The 24,164-nt window shown below is 42.6% G+C and overlaps 1 protein-coding gene across 4 annotated transcripts in view; it reads right to left on the reverse strand.

Moving 5' to 3' along the window:
* Positions 1-24,164, reverse strand: part of SRRM3 (serine/arginine repetitive matrix 3) — an 800,697-nt gene that overhangs the window by 398,206 nt on the left and 378,327 nt on the right. For all 4 annotated transcript variants that reach the window (XM_075336281.1, XM_075336283.1, XM_075336280.1 and 1 more), the window contains one exon: positions 20,436-20,689. In XM_075336281.1, the coding sequence (XP_075192396.1) occupies positions 20,436-20,659 (224 nt within the window). In that variant the 5' untranslated portion in view covers positions 20,660-20,689. The remainder of the gene's footprint in view (positions 1-20,435; positions 20,690-24,164) is intronic.

Genomic DNA, 24,164 nt, shown 5'->3' on the forward strand with positions numbered 1-24,164 from the left:
CTGACTACACCTCCGTTTACTCCTTGTGCTCATACGTGTCCTCCCGTTACCAGACCCTGGCTTTCCTGACAACTCTTCCATCCATTCTACCTGTAAGTAGTGTGCTACTGCACTGTTATGTTTGTGCATAATACTATTATAGCAGCTTGCACCTGTTTACAATTTTTAATTCAGTTTTTTGTATTCTTTCTTGCTAGATAGATAGATAGATAGATAGATAGATAGATAGATAGATAGATGATGCATAGATAGACAGACAGCATATACTGGGAATTTCTTTCAACATCTAAAAATATGAAAACTGCACTTTTTTTGATCATACCCATTAACATCAATTAATGAAGATTATGCTTATCAGGAGCATTTGCTGATTTGGTCCTCAGAGCCTGTTTAAGTGTAACTAATAGAGCAGATATAAGACCTCTGGGGTTCCCATAACAATAATCACAGTCCCTGCATTCTAGCCTTAGCTTAATGATAATATTAATACCAATACATTCATCATAAAAACCTCACTAAATACCAGTTAATTTGCTTGTTACAATGTGCATCACTCTAGCTATTAATACACATAACCTTGAACAATGCTTTTTCTAAATAGTGAAGAAATGAAAAAAAAAACAACCTAATTCAATTTTTATCTCTGGTTATGCCTTATGATGAATCACATACTCCAGGAGAAGTAATGCACTTTGTATAAGAGAACAGTAGTGGAATTTACCACTGGATTTATTACAGGTTTGATCGTGGACATGCTTGGACTGGCCCACCGGGAGATCGGTAAATCCTTGGTGGGCCCTTAAGCCAAAGCATAGCAATGCTGATCGTCACACAGAATGACTGGGTTAGGGGTGGAGGGGTACCAAACTAGTTTCAGTTGGATTTGCATTCTTGGACACACATCCAGTTGTAAAGAACTGCACTGCATAGTCACCCTGCACTGCGGCCTGACGAAACAGGAAGAAGGAGCTGCTTGTTGTTATAGCACGGACAGGTAAGATCCTGCTTATTTTAGGTTTTAAACTCTAAACTTTTATTAAGGTTTGAAAGAAAAATAAACAGTGCAATGACATTGTGAAACACAATCATATACATTTATGACTTCTAAGATATAAACATAGCAATAATAAAAGGGAAAAAACAGAAAAGATGAGAATGGTGCCTGAGAGGGAGTTAAAGTTGTATACAATAAGCAGGATTTGTTAAGGAGAGCCAGAATCTACAGTGACTTGTAAAAGTAATGGTGGTGTAGCGAATGTAGTATAGTTGCTATCTTCCACCCATGGGGACCAGATTTTATCAAATTTGTCTACCTTTTCAGATAATATTACTGAAAGTTTCTCATTAACCATATACCAAGAGATCCGTCTTTTTACTTCTGAGAAGTCTATCTCCGGTGTTTCCTAAGCTAAGGCGATAGTTTGTTTGGCAGCAGGATATATAAAAGAGATAACAGTACGGTAATATTCGGAGATATTTGAAATATGTTCATTTAATAAAGTCTTCCAGGGATTTTTCTTTAGATTATGGCTTGTAACTGAGAGAATGAGGAAGTACACTCTAATCCAAATGCTGTATATTTTGGGGCAAAGCGACTACCCTATATATGGTGCATATCACCTGTACATTAACACCCTCTAAAACATTGGGAATAGCAGTTCGGAACTGCTTTGACTATTGTAGCTGGATTAAAGTACTATCTCATCGTGACTTTGTAATTTGTCCTTATCATTAAGGTTTTAATTTGGCCACTGGTAGTAGAGGACCAAATTTGCAAATTTGGATCCAGTCTTCACATAGTGTGGAACCAATGTCGGCATCACAGCAAGAGGTATAGGTGAGGTGGCGTCTGTGGGAGGTATGAATTAGGTGGCTATAGAGGAGTGAGATCGTACCTGATTCATGAGGATTTAGGTGGCATCTTTGTTCAAATGAGGTAAAGCTGCATTTTTTAAAAGTTAAGGTATATAAATATTTATTTGGAGGAAATGTGAAATTTTTCTTGGAAACAAGAAAAGAGATGATTCCATCCATATTAAATAGATATATAAGTTTGTTGATGCCTGCTGTAAATCCAATTGTGCAACATTAAGGGAGGCTCCCTGCCCGAAGAGAATTGGGGACTACTTAAAAGAGGTGCTAGAAGTAAACAAGGAGATTTGATGACACAGCTAAACATCATGGAGTCCCAAGCTTGAATTAAATGAGACATTATAGGGTTTAAAATGTTTGCGTTGGGTAGGACGAAGCCAGAGTAAAGTAGTTAGAGCTAATGGATGATATTCTGTGGCTTCAAGGGTAAGCCAGAGAGAGAATTCAAAGAATGCATATTAGGTGGGCCAGTTTCGCTGCCTGATAGTATTTTGCTCAATTAGCAACTCCTAAGCCTCCTTTAAAACGGTGGCGATATAGTGTGGTCCTATTTACTCATGGGATATCACCCTTCAAGACAAAGAAATATGTTTAATGATGTGCTCTTTTAAGGAAGTAAGATGGTACATGGATCGGAAGGAAATGTAGAAGGTATAGTAACTTAGGATGTAATGCCATTATTTTTTAGAATTCTTTATTTAACTTGACATGAATAAACAAAATGTAAACCATAGAGATACACTGCATATAGAAGAATGTAAACCATTTTAGGTAAAACAAGATATAAACTGGACTGTCAAACATTTTTACAGAGCTACGACAGCCTCCAGTTCTCCAGTAGTTGGAAGACGAAACATCCCAACCGAAGGGGAGAGAGTAAAGCGGGCTTTACACGCTGCGACATCGCTAATGCGGAGTCGTTGGGGTCACGGAATTTGTGACGCACATCCGGCCGCATTAGCGATGCCGTTGCGTGTGACACCGATAAGCGATTTTGCATCGTTGCAAAAACGTGCAAAATCGCTAATCGGCGACACGGGGGTCCATTCTTAAAAATCGTTACTGCAGCAGTAACGAAGTGGTTCCTCGTTCCTGCGGCAGCACACATCGCTGCGTGTGACGCCGCAGGAACAAGAAAGCTCCCCTTACCTGCCTCCCGGCCGCTATGCGGAAGGAAGGAGGTGGGTGGGATGTTACGTCCCGCTCATCTCCGCCCCTCCGCTGCTATTGGGCGGCGGTTCAGTGACGCTTCAGTGACGTCGCTGTGACGCCGCACGGACCGCCCCCTTAGAAAGGAGGCGGTTCGCCCGTCACAGCAATGTCGCTGGACAGGTAAGTATGTGTGACGGCTGTTGTGCGACACGGGCAGCGATTTGCCCGTGTCGCGCAACAGATGGGGGCGGGTACCCACACTAGCGATATCGGGACCGATATCGCAGTGTGTAAAGTAGCCTTAAGAAAGGAAAAATCGTAGACAAGAGAGAGATAGTGAGGGAACAAAGAAAGAACGAATGATAGGAAGAGGAGATAAGAAATACAAAAAGGGGATGGGGTGGTGAGGGGAGGAAGGGGAATGGGGGCAAATGCCATGCCTCCACACACCTTCATCCACAAGGTATCTCTGTAATGCCATTTTATGGGTGTGTTCATGAGCTACCCAAAGGAGCTGGAGTTTGTTGAATGTTAGTAATAGACAGCAAAGTTTGCAGAATACTGGTGTGTAATTTTTTTTATTTCCATACAAAGAGAACCACAGAGGCGAACATTATAATAAATGGGGGCTCAAAAGAGGGAAATTATAGTTAATGGGATCCAAAGAGGGAGAAATAGCAAATTTCGGTTCAAGATGGAGATATTATACTAAACAGGGGTCCAATATGTGGACATTATACTAAATGGGGGACAATATACTAAATGGGATCCCAAAGGGAACGTTATAGCAAATGGGAACCAAAGAATAAGATATTATACTAAATGGGAGCTAAAGAGGGGGAATTATACTAAATGATGGCTAAAGAGGGGGCGTTTATACTCTATGATAATCAAAGTCAGTGGCATTATACAAGATGGGGCAAAAGAGGGGACATTAAACTGTATGGGGGCCAAATAGGGGTATATTATACTATGTGGGGCCAAGAGTGGGACATTACACTATATGAGGTACAAAATTGGGACAATAAGGTGTATGAGGGCTACAGAGGGGTCATTATACTACATAGGGCCAAAGAGGTGAACACTATATGGGGACAATAGAAGAGACATTATACAGTATATACATTATACAGGGGCCACAATGTGGGATATTATACTGTATGGAACCACAGTGGGAGACATTAAACTCTATAAAAGCCACAGAGGGTGACAATATACTGTATGGGGCTACAGAGGGGGGATAGTAACAATGCCCATACTGTGATGCCATACATTAATAATGTGCTTATTATGGCCATATACATTAACAATCCTCTTTGTGGCCTCATGCACTGAAAAAAGTGCAGGAAAAAACTCTGGAAGTGAACAACCATAGATGTCTGTGTGTTTTATTTTGCAGACACAAGTCATGTCTGGAAAAGGTCATAGTGGTCTGCACCAGATAAAGAAGAAAAATGAAGATGAATGACTTTAATTGGAGATGTCACTGGTAAGTCACTGGATTTACCTGTACACTTACACTATACACTATCTACAATGTGCCTGTGTATTATATCACAGGTGATCACTGAATTACTATATATTATATGACACATTGTAACGACGGTGGTTCCCAAGATGAAATCAATGAGAATGAGCCGACCAAGAAGACGATATAGGTGTCCTCTCCAATTGCTGAGCAAACAGCTGGTGGTCTATCAGTAGAGGGCGTTATAGGAAAAGATCTCCTTGAGAATGCTGTAGGGGGAGAAGCCCTGGGGAAAGTTGCTGGAGCAAACATCCATGAAGATTACGAAGGGGAGACTGGTGATTCAAGAAGCTCTAAGGTGGCTGAAGATGAAACAGCGGAGACCAAAGAGAAAACTGAAGGTGATGCTACAGGGCCCCAGGAGAGGCTTGACGCTGTCACTACACGACCCCAAGAGGAGGTTGAATGTGACATATCTTATCATCCTTTGAATACTATAAATCTGTATCTATACAGTGTCTGGCAGTAGACACTATACAATTGATAGTGCTGTTCAGCTTTGTAACTGCTCACATCCGTATTGAGAGGGAGTGCCGGGAGTCGAACCTTCCCAAATCTCATATTGATGACCTATATTCAGAAACAGTAGTGCATCAATGCTTTAAAGCTGTGATTACAGACACTGTAAGGCTATGTGCGCACGTTGCGTATTTACATGCAGTTACGCTGCGATCTGCACCGCAGCGTAACTGCATGCGTCCTGCATCCCCAGCACAATCTATGAAGATTATGCAGGAGCCGTGCGCACGTGGCGTCTTAGAACACAGCACTTCGGCTGCTGCCCGAAGCGCGCGTTCTAAGAAGTGACATGTCACTTCTTTCGTGCGCTCTTCCTGCAGGTCCCGCTCTGTCTATGGGAGGGGCTGCAGTCAGAGCGCATGGAATCGGCTTTTTTTTTTCATTACGGACTGTTTCTGCAGCGATTTGAAGCGCACGTGTGCTGTTCAAATCGCTGCAGAAATTTCTGCAGGGACAGTACGCAACGTGCGCACATAGCCTAATAATCTCACATACGTTATTCAGTATGCAGCACATACTGTAAACTTGGCGAATAGTGCCTTAATTGCTCCAAATTGTCTCTAAAACCACCTGGTACAGTAGCTCCCATTATCTGTAACTGGGGGGAGGGGGGGTGGGGCATTTGATATATGTTTCTCTTCATTCTAACTTGTGTTTGAAAAATAAATACAAATATAATTTAACAAAATGATAGTAATATAAAACAAATTATAATTTGATGTTTTGTTAGATTTGCAAAGAAAATATATAAAACCAATATGCATCTTCATTAAAAGGTCAAAGAAGGCAAAGGATCAGGAGCTTGATGGGTCATTGTTATTGTGCATTTTTTTTACACAAAGGTGTACAATATAATGAGATTTTAGCTCAATGAACAGCAGGAAGGAAAAATGATATAATTGTGGGGAATAAGTTATCATAATCTAGTATCTTTTATATCTAAAGTAGAAGTGTGTATTTGATCATAACACTAGACGTTAAGTCTACCTTTTACCATACTAAAGTAACCACTTTATCACATAGATTGGAATAAATTGTTCTTATGAAGTAACTGTAATTTCAACAAGTTTTCCATAAATCAATGGTATAAGCGAAGATTAGAAATGCTGTAATTCACTTTATTACAGAAAAATTCCTTTTTTTCCCCACTTACTAAACCCCTCTCTTCCTCCAGTCTTGTGTGCTGATTACACTGAGATGAAGATAGTTTTTCAGCGTCACTGAGGGATCCAGTTACAGCTGCTACCAATTAACGTGAATCTGTCAGCAGATTCTTGCTATTTGATCTGAGGGTAGCATGAAATTGGGCACAGGATTCTGATTCCAGGGATGTCACTTATTAGGCTGTGTGTTGTAGTTTCAATACACACAGTGTTTTATCAGCAGGAGATTATCACTGCTGGACTACATCTCATGGGCAGAGCAGTCCAGCTAATCTGTATAACCCCACCCCCACCACTGATTAGCAGCTTGCTCACAATTCACAGTGTATACAGGAAGTTGCCAATCATTGGTGTTGGTGGGGTTACACACAGCCCAGAAGACTTAGCTCTGCTACATCTACATCAGACAAAATAGGCATTCTATGAAAACTACACCAAGCAGCCCAGAAAGTGATACATCCCTGTAATCAGGCTTTCTTGACCTATGTTATGTTGTTCTCAGATTATATATCAAAAGCCTGCTGAGAGATTCCCTTTAATGTCGATAGAGAAGAGAGAGAATAAGAGTAGGGCGTAAGTAAAGAGAAAAGAAGACGCAGAGACATAAAGAGATGATGGTGCTGCTTCTAGGAAGTATTATTCTATCACACACCATTTCTAGACTCATAGTAACACTGCTCATTATTGCTGTACATTGTCCTCAAGGTGCTGGTACTTCTGAGTGCAAGTGAGATGTAGCGATAAGGGAGCAGGATTTTCTGTTTGCTGTGTATGCCACACATCTTGGATATTTTATTCCTATGCAGAAGAAATACATAGATATGGAATGCTTTGAAAATAAGCAAGACACTATAATAAATATAACACCACTCATTCATGAGATTAATCATTGAAAATTAATCAAATTCTAGTGGTAATTAAATCTGTATGGTGAATTACATTTTTATGGTTATTCTATTTGAATAATCCTTACTAATCTTCTAAAAGCATGAAAAACCAATAATAAGAACATCTTTAAAGTGAACCTGTCAGGTGCAATATGCACACAGACCCACGAGCAGTCCTGGGTGCGTATTGCAAATCCCTGCCTAACTGTGCCTGTATCTAGTAGTTTACATAATGAGATCTTTAGAAAAATTATTTCTAAAGATCCTTTATGATATGCTAATGATGTCCACAGGGACGTGCTAACATGCTATTCAATGCACATGTCCAGCGTCATAAGTGGTGACACGCTTACCTGTGTCCGTTGTCACCGCTTCAGAACATCGGTTTTAGGGTCAGTGTGAATGATCATAAGTTCCAGCACTTCTGGTCATGGACACTGACCCTATACCTGGCGTTCCGGTAATGACGGGACTTCTGATCATGTGCACTGACCCTAAACCCGGCGTCTGAGGCAGTGACAATGGACACAGGTACGCTCGTCACCACTGATGAAGCTGGGCAATGGACATTAAATAGCATGTTAGTATGCCCCTGTGGCCGTACTAACATGCTAAGAGGGTGCACTAGTTGGAGGACATAAGGCCCTTGCGACTAGACCCCGCGTTCATTAGCATATCATAAAGGATACTTTTTCTAAAGATCTCTATCTATGCTACTAGATGCTGTTACAGTTAGGCAGGGATTAGCAATATGGACCCAGAACTGCTCGTGACACCTGACAGAAAAAAATATTAGTTGAGAAAGGATCATCTAACTTGGAAAATAAAATAGCATAACTAGATCTAGTTGGCATCATCTCAAAAATTGTTCATTATTGGAATCCAAATCGGTGATAAGCTATTAGTTGTTTATTCGACAGCACACCATTCCCTTGCCTCGCAGTTTCCTGAGGGGTAGTGCGCTCCTGAAGATTAAAAGTTTGGGCTGGTGGCATGGTCATTCTGCTAGCATGAACTGTGTTCTCTCCCATGCTACAAGCTAAGGCAACTTTCAGAGTGGCACAGACACTGAAGCTGGCCGGATCTAGCAGTCCTTGCAGGTTACAAAGCAAACAACTGGCAAGTGCAAGTTTCTTGGCAAGGAAGCTGGTGATCTCTGATAGAGGTGGCGAGTAACTTAAGGGGGCTTTACACGCTACGACATCGCTAATGCGAACTCATTGGGGTCACGGAATTGGTGACGCATATCCGTCCGCATTAGCGATGCCGTTGCGTGTGACACCGATGAGCGATTTTGCATCGTTGCAAAAACGTGCAAAATCGCTCATCGGTGACATGAGGGTCCATTCTCAAAAGTCGTTACTGCAGCAGTAACGAGGTTGTTCCTCGTTCCTGCGGCAGCACACATCGCTCCGGGTGACACCGCAGGAACGAGGAGCCTCTCCTTACCTGCCTCCCGCCCGCAATGCGGAAGGAAGGAGGTGGGCAGGATGTTACGTCCCGCTCAGCTCCGCCCCTCCGCTGCTATTGGGCGGCCGCTCCGTGACGTCGCTGTGACGCTGCACGGACCGCCCCCTTAGAAAGGAGGCGGTTCGCCGGTTACAGCGACGTCGCCGGGCAGGTAAGTATGTGTGACGGGTCTGGGCGATGTTGTGCGGCACGGGCAGCGATTTGCCCATGTCGCGCAACAGATGGGGGCGGGTACCCACACTAGCGATATCGGGACCGATATCGCAGTGTGTAAAGCCCGCTTTAGGCAATAATCTTTAAACTATTAAAAGAAAAAAAGTTAGCTCACCATTAGTTGTCCACCTAGATAGAATCAAAGCCTACACCCGGAGTCGCCCTGGCAAGTGTCGGGAACAATAATGCGGAAAAAAGAGAAGTCTCCAGAGATGAAGGCAAGGATAAATGTAGATAAAATTAAGTTTTATTGTAAATATCCATTAAAAAACTTAGCACAAGTAAAGCACCAGATCTCAGCCAGACCTACGTGTTTTGGCACTTGGCCTGTTACATGAATACGGTCAAGCACTGAAACGTGTAGGTCTGGTGCTATGTTTTTTTAAAGGATTTTTACAATAAAACTGGATTTATCTACATTTATCCTTGCCTTAATCGCTGGAGACTTCTTTTTATCTCATTAAATTATTAAAAATGTCTCCATTTTGCCTAATATATCCCAGCTCGTCAAATGTGCAATTATCCCAAAATAATCAATGCTATTACCTTTAAAAATCAAAATTTTCATAATATGGCTGATGAGTGGAATATGTATAGTCCTTATTACAGAAAAAATACAAACACAAAATGGATTTAATAAATATGATCAGTGCAGCTGGTTAATAGTATTCACAAATTCAGTAATATTAGTGTAATTACATTCAAGCTTTTTTAATCTGCAAGTCATTAGGGCTCTGTACACACTAGCACTGTATGGTGCTTCAGTTAATGGCACTTAAGCAAATTTAGTAAATATTCAAGAGTGGTTAGATCTCTACTTAACAACCAATAAGTTTATAACAAAAGCAGTCAAGAGAATATTTACCAAGTGTCTGAGAAAGATGTTTTAGAGCATATTCTAATTAGTCACAGAAAATGCACACATTTATCAAGGAAATCTACCGTATACTCACAAATAATTGAGTATTACACTAATATATTAAGAGATCAAATTGGATGAAAATATATAAAATTTACTTCTGCGGAGCGTAGAAATGATCTGATGTTAAAGAACTGAAACCTCAGAGAATAAGGCCTGGTTTTAGGGGTTAAAGGGAACCAATCACCAGGATTTTCCTATATAACCTAAAGCCAGTGCTATACTGGCACTATCAGGCTGATTCTCTACATACCATTAGCGGTCAGCTCGGATGTATAGGTTTTGAACTACAAGGAACTAAAGTTTATAAAATCGACAGCTTCTTGAGTGACAGCAGCTGAGGAGCAGATAATATCTGGAGGGCTGTGAATAGTTATCCCCTCCCCCTGTTAGAATTAGCATAGGTAATATACCATTGATTTAACTCTTCACTAGCAGAACTTAAGAAAAAAGCTGTGGAACAAGAAAGCGCAATAGGGTCTTACCCTGGTGATGGAAAGGGTAAAAATTGTATCAAACTCACCTACAATGGTTGTGCCAGTCACAACCACTATGCACGCATGTAAGAATCCGGGTCCGGCAGCAGTCTCAAAATATGGCTGATAACAGAGAGTAAACGGGAAATGGGTTGTAAATCCATGCCAAGGACTCAATGGATTTGGAAGGAGATTTATGCTTCTTTTAATGGCATGCACAGGTCAACGCGTTTCAGGAGTCACAGCTCCCTTCATCAGGACAGCAGGCAAGGAACATCAAATCTGTTACAATGAAAGTCTGAGTGGTATAAAAACCCTTGTAGTCAATGCGTACAACAGTACTTTGCTCTACCCTCCAGAGGGGAAGAAGAAGCATGCCTGTGCAGGAGTGCATTTGGAGGACCCTGAGGAGTCGCCGAATCAAGATCTGGACTGTACCGTATGTGGGTATAATAAAAAGGACTTTTTTTGTGCTATGCAGAGGGGATTGGGTACTAACATACAGCTCACTAAACCGCTGTAAAAGAAGCAGTAAAGCAGGTGGCCATACTATATTTTGGGACAACCTGGTGAAAGGTTCTCTTTAAAATTAAAAAAAAAACAACCTGTAATGTATTAAATAGTCTTAATTGAAAATCTGACATAGGTACCTAGCATTCTCCATGGTTACAGACTACAAACATTCCCTTGTGTAGTCGGATCTTGCAATCACAATCCCTTTTATCTTTTCCTTGATTCATGGTAACCTTGTTAGTTTAGCAAGCTTTTTTGCAATAATCTGTAGGAATAATTAATATATGAAGTTTTATTATATAACTCACTAGGGGAAAGTGACATTATCCTTACCCAGCAGATGCCTGTATTTATCGCTTTCTGTCTACAGGCTTAGTGTTTTTCACATTTCTGCAACAATACAGTAAACAAAAGATAGATAGACATGGGAGTCGAGAAGAGGAAGATGCATGTGAGAGCTGCATGCTATGATATATGAAGAAGGAAGCAGCAAAGAAAGGCATCTGATTTTCTCTGAACCTACATCACCTTTACGTAACAACAGGAATAGCCCATCCACTCATCAAGCAAGGAGAACCCAACAGAGAGAATGAAAGTGTCTAACCCAATTATTTACTGCATATTGTACGGATAAGTGTTGTACTCCTTTTACCTTCACTATACTTAAAAGGGTTATTATCCACCTCCAAGATCCTATCCCAATATGTAGTAGGTGTAATAATAATAACAGCAAACACCTCCAATTAGAAATGTAGTATAGTTCTTCTGATTCCTCTACCTCATGTGCAGAGCATTGCAGGATCATAGGTATCCCTCGGTATGACCACAAGTAACTAACTGTCACTATATGTATGGTCATAACCATGGATACCTAAGCTGCAATGCCCTGCACATGAGGTAAGAGACATGGCTATATCAGGAGAACTATACTATTTCTCTAATTGGAAGTATTTGCTAATATTATTATGCCTACTATATATTAGGATAGGATCTTGGAGATGGGAAAAACTCTTTAAAATAAGTGGGAACAACACTTTGAAAAATACCTAAATAGCAAACTCAGCAGGTATTCGCTCTCCATGGGTCCAGCACTGACTCTCAGTGTTTTGGCTGCAGCATTGACGTCACGTCAACAGTGAGCTTCACCTCTCTACCTTATCATTGAGTCTAGTTGTGCGTGCCTTCAACTTTTATACAGCCGTTGATCGCAGTGATTGCCTGGAGCTGTAATACATGCTGTTGTCATGATGTCACCACTGCAGCCAAACACTGAGACCAGACAAATGACAAAGAGGGTGAGTACCTGCTGAGTTGGTTATTTTAGGCATTTTACAATTTGGGGCCCACTTCCCTGAATGTGAACAACCCCTTTCATATAATTATTCTTTACTATGTCACACGTATAGAACACTATTGCATATATATATATATATAGTGTGTATTCTAAATCCGAATATAAAACTCGCTGATTCTGGAGCTCAGGGCTAATGTATAGTCAATGAGAATGAACATTCATTTTAAATTATGCTTAGAAATCCTTCTTGCGTGATACTGCGAGTTTGGGGACTTGCCAGTCTATGTAATTGCAGTGTGATAGTGGTGCTTTGAATGAGATAATTGCTTACTCAGGAGTCCTGCTATCTCTTATTCAATTAATTGAGCCTTCGGAATATTGTATTTGTTGACAATATCCTTCGACAATTTGTGTAAGGTGACACTGTATGACAAATGGAATTCGAATGGTAAAGACTTTCTTACTTTTTGAGATTTATTCTAGACCTTTTCACATGTTCTATACATAGTTGGTAATTTAGAACACTCTAGTGACCTTGCATGTAAGCCTCAGTGCACATAGTATCCTCCAGGACTAACATGTTCATTTAATATCCCTTAGAAAATGTCACGTACAAGATTTTTCACTTGATATTCCACCACTATAACCTGCACAAAATAATCCAAGTCTAATCCAAATTGTTCCTGTTTAAGCAGTCATCGCTAAACTTTATAAAATACCTAAAACATCCAAGGTATATCATTTCCAAGGTACAAGTGGAATTAAAACAGTTAAATGAGCTCTTTCACTAAACAAATACAGATGTAGCAGCTGCCAACTTGACAACTGTCATTCTTGAGTAAAAACACAGCATCCATGCAATTTGCCTAGCATGCTGCTCATTCAAAATATGTGCTTCAGTGCCCTACGCGAATGACATAAAGTGCTGAAAAGCGCTAAGCTATTAATGTAGCGCTGTAACTATCAACTTGGTAAGTGCTACATCTGTAGTCCTAATTCAAGATATCAGATGTTCTTATGAGAATAGCTCCAATACATCGCTATGTTCTAGACTACAGATTAACCTTATGTGAACTCATTTCCTTTCCTTTTGGTACCTTGACTCCATAAGTCATTAAGTAAACAGGGCTAAAAGAGAACCTGTCAGAGGATTTAATGCCCTAAAGTAATATAATGTATATAAAAGCACTTTAATGCTGATTAAATCCTTACCTTTCTTGTAGACATCCATTTTGCTGTTTTAGATTAATCCATAGTTGAAATGATATGATAATGAGTTGAAAGTGCAGTGGGTGGGTGCTGCACTTACAGCTCTCTTGCCTTTCTTCTTTTTCCCCACCCACTGCCTGTCTCTAAGTTATTCCTTTTCTTGTAACCTGTCAGTCAGACACAGGCAGGGGGCAGGGAATAGGGAGAGAAAAAGGAGAGCTGGAAGTGCAGCGCCGACCCACTGCATTTGTAGCTCTTTAGGATACAATTTCAACTATGGATTTCACTAAAAAAGAAAAATGGATTTCTACAAGAAAGGTAGGGATGTAATCACCATTTAAGCACCTTTACATACATTCCATAAGTTTGTGATATAAAATTATGACAGATTGTTTTTAAAGAGAGTAGAGTACAACATGACTGCAGAGTCACAGTACACAAATTGTCAGATTTACTAAGACTAATAATGTTTCACAGATCTGTCTTAAGCTTGATATATACATGATATAGCTTCCAAATGAATTTGTTTTGCAGACAATTATCTCTCTTGACGCCTACATGCACATGAAGATCTGGATGAGCGTTCCTGTGTCTTCAATGGGTAGAGATAAGAAAGCCACTTATCTCTCCTAAAATACAAAAGGATCACCTGTTGAAATCTCAAAAGTTGGGAGGCCACCATACACATTAGATAATCAACATGCCCCATCAAAATTGGTGGGTTTGGATGACTTTCATCTAATGTGTAGAAATACATTTAATCCATAATTTCTTGGGGTAAAATGGCCAAAACGTATCAATGGGGTTGTCCACTACTGGACTACCCCACCTTTATCATTTTAGGACAAGACTCAAAATCAAAATAGTCTGACGACCTCCTGGAGCTGTTCCAATGATGTTGACCCTGCTATGCCTAGTGGTAATGTGACATTGTTGTGTCATGTAATGGCTAAATCCAATGAGGGACCATTCTTTTGCTGCAGTTCATCAATATTCCATTAGGGAGGACATCCGCTGTGATGAAAGTGAATGCTACATCCAAACAGCAACTAACTCATCAGATGCAGCCGGCGTAAACATTGTTGGAACGGTTTTGCTGCGAGTGGTCAGCATAGTTTGTTTTACCTACTGAAATAATTAAGCTGGGGTTGACCGCTACTAGAAAATTCCCAAAACTGAGTAGTCTTAATAAATGTGGTGCATCTTCGACTGTCCATATATTGGAAATTTAAATTTTGCTCTTGCCAAAGAAATATGGCCTGATTCATCAAGACAGGTGTTGTTCATGCTGGTCTTAATGAGGAGATGTTCTGGAGTCAAACACTCCTGATTCATGAATCGATTGTATGACAAGTGGCGTGTGCCTCCATGCTCTATGCAAAAGTCTCATCACTCCAGTCAGATACTGGAGTGAGAGTTCTGCAGTTCAGAACGCCACAGATTGTCATGAATTGGACAAGCTGTTGCACCTTGCCCAGCCCAAGCTCTGCCAATTTTGTGAAGAAAAAGGCATGAAAACACCATGAAAACATCAAACGTCGCACCTAAACTTTGCGACATTTCAATAGTTTTAAGACAACATTCTGGCTTAAAAGCTTTGATGAATTGGGATCAAAGAGTCAAAACTTTTAGCAAAAATATGACATTCGACAAAGTTTGTATCTTTGATTTATTTTCCCCAAAGTTTGTTTGCAGTCTGTAATCATTGAGGCATAGCTGTAGAATATCATAACTATCCTACTCAAAGCAGTATTCTAATAAAGGAAAAATCACACATTCTATAACAGCTGTTCAATAAACCTTAGTGAGTGACTTCATTAAGATTATGACCACATGTTATTTAATCTGCATCAGAATTGTGTGGAAAAAAAAACGCTGCACCAAAATGCTGCCGTTTACTGTACCAGCAAGATCAATGTTTTCTGAAATGTTCTGCTCAGCCTGATTATTTTTTTCTTTGCAGATTTCAAGCTCTTTTAAATCTGTAGCATGTCAATTCTTTCAGCGTTTTTGCAATATTTTCCACCAAATCAAATTAATGGGAAAATGCATAAAAAATGCACACACAGATGCGCCAAAAATGCATGTATTTTATGCAGCGTTTTTCCAGCCAAAAATCTGCTGCAAATGCTGCTGCACATACCCTACCTAAGGCCCGTTTCACACGTCAGTGATAAACACTGACGTTCTTCACTGACGTGTAAAACACGCACATGTCCCTCCGTGTTCCGTGATTCACGGCACAAGTGGGTTGTCCATGTGCAATCCGTGATCCCTTGATTGCATATGGACATTACTCACCTGCCTTCACTGCTGCTGTCCATGGTGCTGAACTCCTCGGCTCTCCAGCGTCCGCCCACCGCTCTCAGCACCTACTTCCTGGTCGGCAGTTCCTGCTTTCATGAATATTCATGAGCCAGGCAGGAGCTGCCGAAAGCGGAGGCTCCAGAGCGAATCGCAGGCAAGGTAAGTTGAAAATTTTTAATATTTAATATGTCCGTGCTTTTCTTGTACGTGTTTCACTGATCACACACGGATCACACCATAGTGTGGTCCGTAGGTCATCAGTGATGCCAAACAAAAACTGACATGTCTCCGTGCAGAATCACAGCCACGCGTGCACGCTGCACGTAGACACGTTCAGTGAAAAATCACTGATGTGTGAGCAGATGCATTGATTATAATGGGTCTGCGTATGTCAGTGATTCTGGTACGTTTAAAAAAAGCACAAACGTACCAGAATCACTGACGTGTGAAAGGGGCCTAAGGCCTCTTTTACACGTCTGTGAAAATCACGCACGTTTTTCACGGACATGTCAAAGGTGCGTATTGCCCTCGATGTGCCGTGTGTATGGCACACGTGTGTTCTCAGTGTGTTATCCGTGATAACACACGGAGAACGGGAACTTTCTACTCACCTGTCCCTGGCGTCGCTGTCCGTGGTACTACTCTTCGGTCTCCGGTCCTGCCGACTCCCCGCTGCTGCTGCTTCCGGCCGCAGTGAAGTGAATATTCAGTTAGCATAATGAGCGGCGGTCGGAAGCAAGTGACAGCAGCAGCAGAGACAGCAGGGCTGGAGAAGGTGAGTAAAGGTTTGTTTTTTTTCTCACAGATACATGTCTTCTCTCCGGTGCGTGTCACACGGAACACATCCGTGTGGTCCGTTTGCATTACGTGTGACACGTTTGCGTTCCGTGTGACACCCGTGATGTCGGAGAGAAAATGGACATGTCGGCGTGAGAAGCACACGGACACACGTAAGTACGGAACGGACACACGTTCCGTGCGCAAATACTTACGTGTGTCCAAAACCATAGGAATACCTAGGTCTACGTGTGAACGTGTCTCCGGTACGTGAGAAAACTGCCAAACACGTACCGGAGACACGTACGTGTGAAAGAGGCCTAACAGTGTATTTCAGTCAATAACATTTATCACCTACCCAAGAGATGGAGGAGGAGCAGATGCGGGCACCTGTAGTCATAGCAGAGGCAGTTCAGCTGCAGAGCAGCCTGATGGTATTTCTCTGCGGCCCGATCACTGCTCCAGTGCAACTAAGTGTTAACAGCACATACTCTTGATGACACAAAGAGACAGACACTTTCACCGGTTTCTTCAGTGTAATTTCTTTACTTGCAAACATTAAACAGACATTTTCTACACGCTTTAAGCGGGCAGACTTGTTCCCCGAAGAGGTTTCTATTAGCAATGGGTATTACATATACTTTGCCAGCCGACCGCTTCCCTGGTACTTGGGCTTCCGGTGGAGCCCCTGAGTCCCTCATGCTTTCCCTAGGCTTCATTGTACACGACAGAATTAAAAACTCCTTTCGGTCAACCCTTGTCCCACCCACTGGGATTTAGCTGGTAGCTATTGACAGGGCCTTCTGTGATAGCACTCCTCTGTCCAGTTCATCAGGACTGACTCTTTGCCTAAGAGCCCACTGAGGGCCTTCATTGGGTATACGCCAGGGAACGGACACCATCCAGGCCACACGGACTCGACCCACACATTGGGACGCAGTTCAGACATTCCTCTCCTCACTAGGACCCTGCCTGCCCGGGACCCGGATTCAACTCGAAGGTCGGACCAAACTGAAGTGAACCGGACTCCACTCTCACCACGTCTCCCACAGATGAAGCCCGTTTCTCTCCCATAGGGACCCTCCTACTCTTTTCTGTGTCCCTAACCTTTTTATTCCCTAAACTCCTCCCTGCTATTAACTTACCCTATCCTGAGAATACCAGCATAGAAGTTGTCGAACTGTCGCCCTCTAGTGGCTGTTTAAACACACTACACCATTATATCAACTTTCAACCTACACAGTTACATGTAGACATGGTGGATTGAAGAACTGGGGCAGCCGAGCCTTACACCCCCTTACAGATAGGTTATAGATATTAGAAACTTCCTCAGTGATCCATCAGCCATGAGAAGTTGTATTGAGAGTTGCTTAAATACACACACAGCTATTTAATAGAACTTCTTAAGTGGTAATAAAAAAAAAAAAGTTTTTCCAAGATCTAGAAAAGTGATGGCTTCTCTTGGACACAAAAAAACCCAAAGCCATTGCATTAGTTTCAGTTGTGCAAAAGACTAAAAACAATTCTTATTCCTAAAGCTTTGCTTACAATTGTGCTACAGCATTTCATCCTAAATAAAAATGTGCTTTCAGATATTAAAATTAATGAATAATTTTAATAATAGATATCAATAATTAATAAAAGCAATAAAAGCAACTGCCTTCAGTTAATAAAAAAAATAGTATCCCAATGCTACATATTAAAGTTAATGCTCTCCACCAAAATGCAATTAAATTAGTCAGAAGACAACATACTAGTGTGAATCGACCCTTACTACAAAGAATAGACAGTACTTCATATTTCTAGAAAGGCTGGAGTCACACTTAAGTGTGTCTCGCGGGAGGATGACATCACACTGCCCAAAACGGCCAGTGGCGTTCCTGACAGGAGAGTGTGAGCTGCATAGAAATACATGAAGCTGACACACGCAGGTCAGGAGAGCCGTCAGCCGGTCCGGGCCAATGCCATGCGATCCTTGTGCGAGTCACACATACAAGTGCATCTCAATAAATTAGAATATCACCAAAAAGCTAATTTGTTTCAGTAATGAAATACAAAAAGTGAAATGCATATATTATATAGAGTCATTACATACTGTGATCTATGTCAAGTGTTTATTTCTGTTAATGTTGATGATTATGGCTTACAGCCAATGAAAACCCAAAAGTTATTATCTCAGAAAATTAGAATATTATATAAGACCAACTAAAAAAATAATTTTAAACTCAGAAATGTTGGGCTCTGAAAAGTATCTATAGTAAATGCACGCAATACTTAGTTGGGGCTCTTTTTGCATGAATTACTGCATCAATGTGGCGTGGCATGGAGGGTGCTCAGCCTGTGGCACTGCTGAGGTGTTATGGAAGCCCAGGTTGCTTTGATAGAAGCCTTCAGCTGGTCTGTATTGTTGGGTCCGGTGTCTCTCATCTTCCTCTTGACAATACCCTATAGATTCTCTATGGGGTTTAGGTCAGGAGAGTTTGCTGGCCAATCAAGCACAGTTATACTGTGGTTATTAAACCAGGTAATGGTACTTTTGGTAGTGTGGACAAGTGCCAAGTCCTTCTGGAAAATGACATTTCCATCTCCAAAAAGTATGTCAGCAGAGGAAAGCATGAAGTCCTCTAAAATTTCCGGGTAGACGGCTGCGCTGACTTTGGTCTTGATAAAACACAGTGGACCTACACCAACAGGAATGTGATAGTTGTAGCCCATATCCTTGATACGTCTGTGTGTGGTGGCTCTTGAAGCACTGACTCCAGCAGCAGTCCACTCCGTGTGAATCTCGCCCAAATTTTTGAATGGCTTTTTCTTAACAAGCCTATTAAGGCTGTGGTTATCCCGGTCGCTTGAGCACCTTTTTCTACCACACATTTTCCTTCCACTTAACTTTTCATTATTATGCTTGGATACAGCACTTTGTGAACAGACAGCATCTTGAGCAATGACCTTTTGTGGCTTACCAACCTTGTGGAGTGTGTCATTGACTGCCTTCTGGACATCTGTCAAGTCAGCAGTCTTCCCCATGATTGTGCCCAGGCCGCGTAGGCGATTCTGCGGGCTCGGAGGAGAGTGTGTCGCGGCTCTGGAAGGTCAGTGATGCTGCAGGTTCAGAGGAGGGGCTGTCACAGCTTAAGAGAGTCAGTGTGCGGAAGAACAGCGATACTGCGGGCTCGTGGGGTGTCACAGCGGCGAGCACCATAGATCTACCTGTGGGCTCGGAGAAGATGTCGTGGCTCAAGAGGGTCATTGTGCGGTAGCAGACAGTCGGCGATACTGCAGGATCATGGGGCATCGCGGCAGCAAGCGCCATAGATTTGCTGGCGGACTGCATTCTCCATTGAATTGCTAGCCGTTGACGCGATGGACTTCAAGAAAATGGTCGTGGAGCCGGTACATGTGCAGATTGGTCTCCGCGGCCATTTTCTTGAAGTCAATCGCGTCAACCGCCGGTAATTCAAAGCAGCCCGTAGATCAAAGGCATCCGCCACCGCGACACCCCACGAGCCCGCAGTGCCGCCAACCTTCCGCGGCTGCAGACTGACCCTCTTGAGTCGCGACACCACCTCCTCCGAGCCCGCCGGCAGATCAATGCCGCCCGCATCCGTGACACCCCACGAGCCCGCAGTATCGCCGACCCTTCCCTGTCACACACTGACCCTCCTGAGCTGCTTCACTGCAGTGACACCTCGTCCAAGCCCACTGTATCGCTGACCCTGCTCCACCACTGCCGCCCCAGTAAGTTACATGCCGTTTGTAAGTCGCACCCCTATTTTTCCCCCAGGTTTGGGGGAGAAAAAGTATGTCTTACAAACTGGAAAATACGGAATGTCACATGATGATGGAACGGAACGGGATGCCACTTAAAATGGCAGAAAGCAGCGACTAGTGAGTATGTCACTCTTTACATGTACACGCATCATTGCTAACAAAGGGAGAAATAAAAAATATCAGAGTGCTCCTTTAACAGTTACAAGTACTGTATGTGCACAATAGACGCTTCTTCATCAGCTCAGAGAAGTTTTAGAAAACTCATACATTATATCACTCCATTACTTGAGCCTGTGGGATTTACAGAATATGTCATTTGCATTATAATTGGATTTTCATATAGCTGCCAGTGGATAATGGCTTACCCCTGTTCTTCCATCATTTCCTGCAGCTCCATGCACTTTAGTTCTACCCTTCTTTTCCGCTCATGATCCAAAATTTCTCTGTGGGCCTTCTTTACAAGGTTGGGTTCTGCGGCTCTTGCTTCTTCTTCTGATTTATGCCAGGTGCCTGAGGCACCGGGCTGGGTAAAACCATTGTCAGCTTCCTGTGGAGATGGAATTCTGGCACCATTGTTGCAAATCGACATTGCAATGCCTCCTTACAGCTCTTATTTTTCCTGTAAAAAAATGCAAACAGATTCATTTAAGCTAACGTTTATTCCTTATCTTTCACACACCTTTGAAACAGAATGGTAAAAGGAAATAGTCTCCATGCTCTGAGCCGCTCTGTTAAATTAAAACTGACGGCTTAATGGAGGAAGAGCTGTACTAATCTGCTTTTCTGCAAGACAGTGACCAACGCTGCCAACCAAGCAGCACAAGCTACATTATAAAAGCTTCCATTGCAGACAGAGAAGTCAATTCTCATATATTAGGGATTTGGGAGAGCTGACCATGCGTAAAACACAGCGAGAGATTGCTGCGCACCCCAAAGGGAACAAATTGTAATAGCTAATTGGAAAAGAAGCTCTGGCAGCGTTAGGAGCTATTATGCACATTGTAATGTAATTACAGACACACCTTAGGAGTATTGTGGATGGTAAGCTGCTATTAGATGTATTATTAAACAATATGGACGGAATTCATTTTCTTTGCTTAACAGAAGCAAAATATAAACAAAAATGAGATTACCATGCAATGAAACAGCGGGAATACCACGATGATGACAAATATAAATTCATACTTGAAAATTATTTGGGTTCTTGGAGAAAAACACAATTGAGATGTAAAATATACCTTTGATTATGTTACTGTATTACTACTGCTTTCTAGGTTCGTTTTTTGTTACAGAACGTCTATAGATATATGCATTGTGCATAAACATCAGATACAAACAGAAGGAAACACAAAAGAGTTTTCTGCTGACTTTAAGTTGTTAGTAATTCTGTTTTCTTTTTTTCCTAGTTACCTGCCGTATTTCTAGAAAAGCTTGGTAGTAATCAACCAACCTTCTTAGAGTCCTAAAGTGGCCGAGGTATTTTGTATCAATAAGTAGATTTTCTATTTAGGAATCTTGGATAATTGCTCATGTAAGCACAGTTGGTGCTACTCAGACCTTTTTAAAAAGGTTAATATTAGGAAATATCGTGTTTTTCCAAAAATAAGACCTCCCCCGACACCGAGCGGGAGGCCCTGCAGTGGATTGCAGCCCCACACTCATCATATCTCACACCCATACACATCAGATCACACACACAATCACCCATCAGATCACACACACAATTACCCATCAGATCACACACACAATCACCCATCAGATCGCAAACACACACTCACCACATCCAGCGATACCGATCCTCCTGAGATGCAGTGTGGTGGAGCGCAAGACCTGCGGATAGAATGCTTGCTTACAGGACAGTTCCTCCCATTTTTCCTGCGGCCAGAGGCATTTTGAACTGCTGGATGTGGTGAGTGTGAGTGTGTGTGTGTGAGATATCTGGGGTGTGATATCTGATGTGTGTGTATGAGTGTGTGCGCATGGCAATATGATGTATGTCAGTGATGACCAGAAGCAGGGGATGCTGCATGGATCATACCTGCTGGGAGGGCCCACCGGAAATCACCATGAGGACCTGGGACCACGTAGCCGTCCGGGGTCTGGTAAGTATGAGTTTCCTGAGAAGGGGGGGGGATTTTTTGGGGGGGTAAAATTACCCCAACGATGTTTCTCGAAGAATAAGACCTACTTTTATAAGGGAAAAGAAAAGTATACTGTAGCGCCCCTGAACCCATCAGGGCACTACAAGGTACTGCATCCTGCCAAAGATGCAGGGCCTACCCCCAGGGAACTGGAAGACCAGTGCCGGTAACAGCAAAACACATTATAATCCCAGTTTTCCCCCATCTCCACACACTGGTGACAGACTAGAATTGGACTCAATGGATGACCACCCAGGGGTGGAGCCGATCCAGTCCACTAGACAACGACCAGGTGGGAGGGAACGGACAGTTAGACAGTTAGTAAGTGGAAGTTAGAGGAGACGGATGTAACTGCACTGATGGTGACCTGAGGGCCCAGGCATGTGTTTGCCGGTGGAGTACAGCGAAGTACTCCCGGAACCATAGCACCAACGGGGTACAGAGCCCTAGGTCAGGCAAACGCTCCAGGCAGACCAGATAAGATCTGCACAGTGAGGGGACCATCCAGGACCTCACTAACCTCAGAAGTCCGGGGGTACCAGCAGTAACGGGAGAACCAGGGACCGGAACGGAACACCGACCCTACAAGGTTCACACTGCCCGTCGTATGGACCAGAGACTGAGAGACACACAGGAGGGGACCTCCAGATGCTAAAGGCCACGGGGACCCACCAACTTGAGAGAGGTGCAAGGGACAGAAGCCACCAGGTCATCAACCCGGCACTTGGACTAAGGGAACCAGAGGTGAACACCAGCCTTCCTCCAGGTACCAGTTACCATCCACTGTGAGTAAAGAGAACCAGTTACACAGCAACCCCTTGTGTAGCCTACATTTTTTCCGCGCCTAACTCCATCACCTACCCCCCTTGAGCCCCGGCCCTACTTGCAGAGGGTCCAAAATCCAGGCTGCCATCAACACCAGCCCCAGCGGAGAGACTGTACAGCGGCGGTACTATCTCCATAACCACAACCCGCAAGTGGCGTCACAACATAAACGTTATTAAACATTCCCCTGTATATAACCCCTTTTAAAGCAACCCCCAGGGTCACGGAACCTGGGAAACGGCCACCCAGTGACAAATCCCAGTAGTACACTGCTCGGGACCGAGTACTTCATAGCCCTGGACGGCACAATAACACAGTGTCTTATTTTTGGAAAAACAAGGTAGGTGAAAATGTTTACCAGCCTGTCCTAATTTAACCCCTTCATGACGTTGGATGTACCGGTACGTCCAAGGTTGTGTCTGTCCCTTTAATGCAGGCACACGTAGCAAGCCTGCATCTTTCCCCATACATGTCGGCTGATCTGATTGGCCGACATGATCGGGTGAATCGGTTAAATCCCCGATAGCGAGATATAATGTGCGCCAGCGGGGAGTGTGTCATTCCCCACCACCATTGGCGGCCCCATGACGTAATCACGGGATACCGATTGGTTGTCATGACAGCCAGGGGTCATTTGATGACACCTGTCACTGTCATAACGAACTTCCTGTGAAAGCTAGCTGAGCATCAATCTCTGACAGCGGCATTTAATGTACACCAGCAGGGAGGTTCTTTTCTGAGCCTTCATCGATTTGGACGCAATATGATCATGGGGCGCCGATAAGTTGTCATGATAGCCAGAGGTCAGCTGATGACCCCTGTCTACTGTCATCACAGTACTCCTATCAAAGCCAGCCCGTGGGGAGCATTTATAGGAGACTGTGATTTCTTCTATATACAGCAATGCTGTTGCATTGCTGTATATAGCACAAGTGATCAGACTATTCAAAGCTCAAGGCTGTAAGGAGACTGTTAAATATAGGAAAAAGTAGAAGATAAAATCTAAAAGTTCAAATCACCCCTTTTAACACATTAAAAATTAAGAAATAAAAAAAATAAAAATACGGATATTTGGTATTGCTGCATTAATAAAAGTCTGATCTATTAAAATATAAATTAATTTTTGGG

Source organism: Anomaloglossus baeobatrachus, chromosome 2, assembly GCF_048569485.1.
Source record: "Anomaloglossus baeobatrachus isolate aAnoBae1 chromosome 2, aAnoBae1.hap1, whole genome shotgun sequence".
NCBI lineage: Eukaryota > Metazoa > Chordata > Amphibia > Anura > Aromobatidae > Anomaloglossus > Anomaloglossus baeobatrachus.